Source organism: Aplysia californica, unplaced genomic scaffold, assembly GCF_000002075.1.
Source record: "Aplysia californica isolate F4 #8 unplaced genomic scaffold, AplCal3.0 scaffold00264, whole genome shotgun sequence".
Lineage (NCBI taxonomy): Eukaryota > Metazoa > Mollusca > Gastropoda > Aplysiida > Aplysiidae > Aplysia > Aplysia californica.
This window is the reverse complement of record NW_004797534.1, coordinates 237534-240453: the sequence shown is the minus strand read 5'-3', so window position 1 is coordinate 240453 and position 2920 is coordinate 237534. Positions and strand designations below refer to the sequence as shown.

The window sequence follows — 2920 nt, the reverse complement described above, 5'->3', positions numbered from 1 at the left end:
TCTCTCTCCCTCTCTTTATCCCCCTCCCTCACATTCCATTCACTCCCCCCCGCTCTCTCTTCTCTCTCCTCTCTCTCTCTATCTCCCTCTCCCCTGCTCTCCCCCCTCTCTCTCTCTGTCTAGCCCCCTCTCTCTGTATCTCCCTTTCTCTCTCTCTCTCTCTCTCTCTCTCTCTCTCTCTCTCTCTCTCTCTCTCACTCACTTATAGCACATGCTTTAGCACAAACTACATTGTAATGATTAACAGCCACAACAGTGAGAAGCTCCAGATGGTCAAAGCTATGACAACTATCATTATTATCAACTTAATAACAACGCCAATGATACACATTGATGTGATAGGCGGTGTACTAGAAGCAACAACAATAACACTATGAACACCACCACCACTACCACCACAACCAAAAAAAACAACAACAAAAAACAACAGCATCATTCAGAAGCAACACTAGAACAAAATAAACCACAATGAACAAAGAAAAGTAGTCAATTTCCCTTCTAGCATACGTACTAAAGATGGAGAGAAAGTTGAATTACTTACTCAAAATTAATCACGTGTTCATCGTAAACCCGTTTGCCGAACATGATTGCAGCAACTCGGATTGTGCTTGGGTTGACCTCGAAGTTCTGGAGGAAATTTGTGATGAACTTCAAGCCCAGTTCAAAATCGTCTTCTCCGACACTCACAGAGGAGTCGATGACAAACATGAGGTCGGTGGGCGTGTGGCGGCAAGCTGGAATGAGGTTTATTCATTAATTTTTTTAATTTCTAAGAAAATGTTTTAAAAATAAAAATAATAATATATATATATGTATAAATAATACTACATGTAAGCCTATATTAGAGTAATAACACATTCTTTTTTTTATAATACAAGAAGCACGCGAGGTTTGGCTGCATGCCACATAGGCCTATTCCAAATTCGAATGACAGGATTTTGCAAAACACACCTATGCTTATCTATATACCTATTCTATTTTCAGCGAAATGCATATCAGAGTTTTTAAAAGAAAAACCCTGAAAAAATGAGATAAAAAATGGACAAATTACGGATCTTCATTAAAAGTTAAGTTGTTATCGAACAGTCCCCAAAAAAAGACTTGGGTGGCCAGCTGTATTGATTTGCTAACAAAATATACACCACTACACAGATAAAAACGACAGAAAACTTAAAGAACGACAACTACCATATTTCAAATATATAGGCCTACACACCGGTATAAACAAAGCAATCTTTGTAATAAACAAAATTTCAGGAAGGAATGTGGTCTACTTACATGGTTCAGGATCAGCTGAGGACGAAATAAAAAACAACCAATTAACTCTGTGCGTTCTTAAAAGTGGAAATCACTAGCACAATCAGCTGTTTTCTATTTTGCACTTTGAGCCAAGAACAACTCACTGGGTGTTGCTTAAGATAATGTGACAGAATCGCACCCCACCCCCCACCCCCCTTTCCATCATGACCACCATCTCCCACAAAACAACAACAACAACGGCACCACCAACAACAGCAACAACAAAATAACCCCCCTCGCCAAAAAAATAACAACATAAAACAAAAATAGCAACAAACAAACAAACACAAAAACAAAACCACACCCAACAACAACAACAACCGACTTTGATAGTTCAAAGAAAGTCTCCTTATGGTACTATTTTGTCATCATTCATTCCTAAAGACTCAGGTGAAACAAAACTACTTAACTGTGTATACATCATAAGGTCACTTGATTAGAATTCATTCTAATAGAACTGTACCTGGTGTATCTCTGTGACACAAAGATATGCTTTCTACACAATGTGTGTGTGGTTTTTTTTTTCAATTAGGAACTCCTGCTTGTACCATTACAAATACTTATATTGGCGTTTCAGAATCTTTAATGATAAGAATGACATGCAAACAAAACTTAAGATAGGCTGCTGCTGAAACTATTGTCCTCAAGGATAAATGCACCACAAGAAAAACAAGGCGATGTTTTTTTCATGGAATCTAATTGCTGACACATAACTTTCTCGAGCTCTAACCCTCTTTCCTGAGCCTTTTCTTGCTACTCATGCCTATAAAGGGTTGCATGGAGGTTAACGAGCCCCTCGATTTAAAAATACCAAACGAAACGATTCACAGAACGCTCCTTTTTTCGCCGAGGAGTATGGTGGATTGAAATTGTAAAGATTTATTTTATGTAATTTGGAACACTGTTTGTAAGAGACATAAGAGGTGGGAATTCTAAATTAGACGTCCATTTCCGACAGTACTGAGCCAAATGAAACAAAAACATTCGTGTAAAGTGCCTTCCCCGTGAACATAACGTGAGACTGAGCCGACCCTCGAACCACCGAACCCCGTAATCTCACGATATTGAGTCCGGAAGAATAACCACAAGACTACCGACGCCATAATGTTTGAGTATTGTGGGGATAAAGAGAGCTTTAACTTATAGCCTACTTATGATCTTTTTCCTCTGTCAGTAATGTTTCAACATTTAAACCAAGGATACATGAATGCACTTACATTCTTCACAGATTTTAACCCGAAGTTGGTTAAGAATGTGGTTCAGACTGTCATAGGATTTAGCATCGATGACATTTCTGAGGATGATCATTAATTAGGAAAATTAGTAAAAGGCATCATGTAAAGAAACATGCAATATTATACAACACTAAAAAAGCAAGCATGCTTTATTTCAAAGATCGAAGAAACCAAACAAAACAAACATGTTCTGTTTTTATGAAGGTGACGAGTTTGCTCTAAAAATGCAACCACGTTTTTGATGTCGACTTCTCGTCGATATGCACTTTTAATTCTCCACACCAACAGTCGCGTTTACTGTCTGAGCATGTATGTGTGTGTGTGTGTGTGTGTGTGTGTGTGTGTGTGTGTGTGTATGTGTGTGTGTGCGTGCGTGCGTGTGTGTG

General features: G+C 38.5%; 1 protein-coding gene across 1 annotated transcript in view; it reads right to left on the bottom strand.

The window, feature by feature from the left end:
• Nucleotides 1–2920, bottom strand: part of LOC101855111 (cartilage matrix protein) — a gene marked incomplete at its 5' end in the record, with an annotated part of 12464 nt that overhangs the window by 4613 nt on the left and 4931 nt on the right. Inside the window, 2 exon segments of the mRNA XM_013083952.2 lie at nucleotides 542–734; nucleotides 1279–1293. Of these exon segments, the coding sequence (XP_012939406.1) occupies nucleotides 542–734; nucleotides 1279–1293 (208 nt within the window).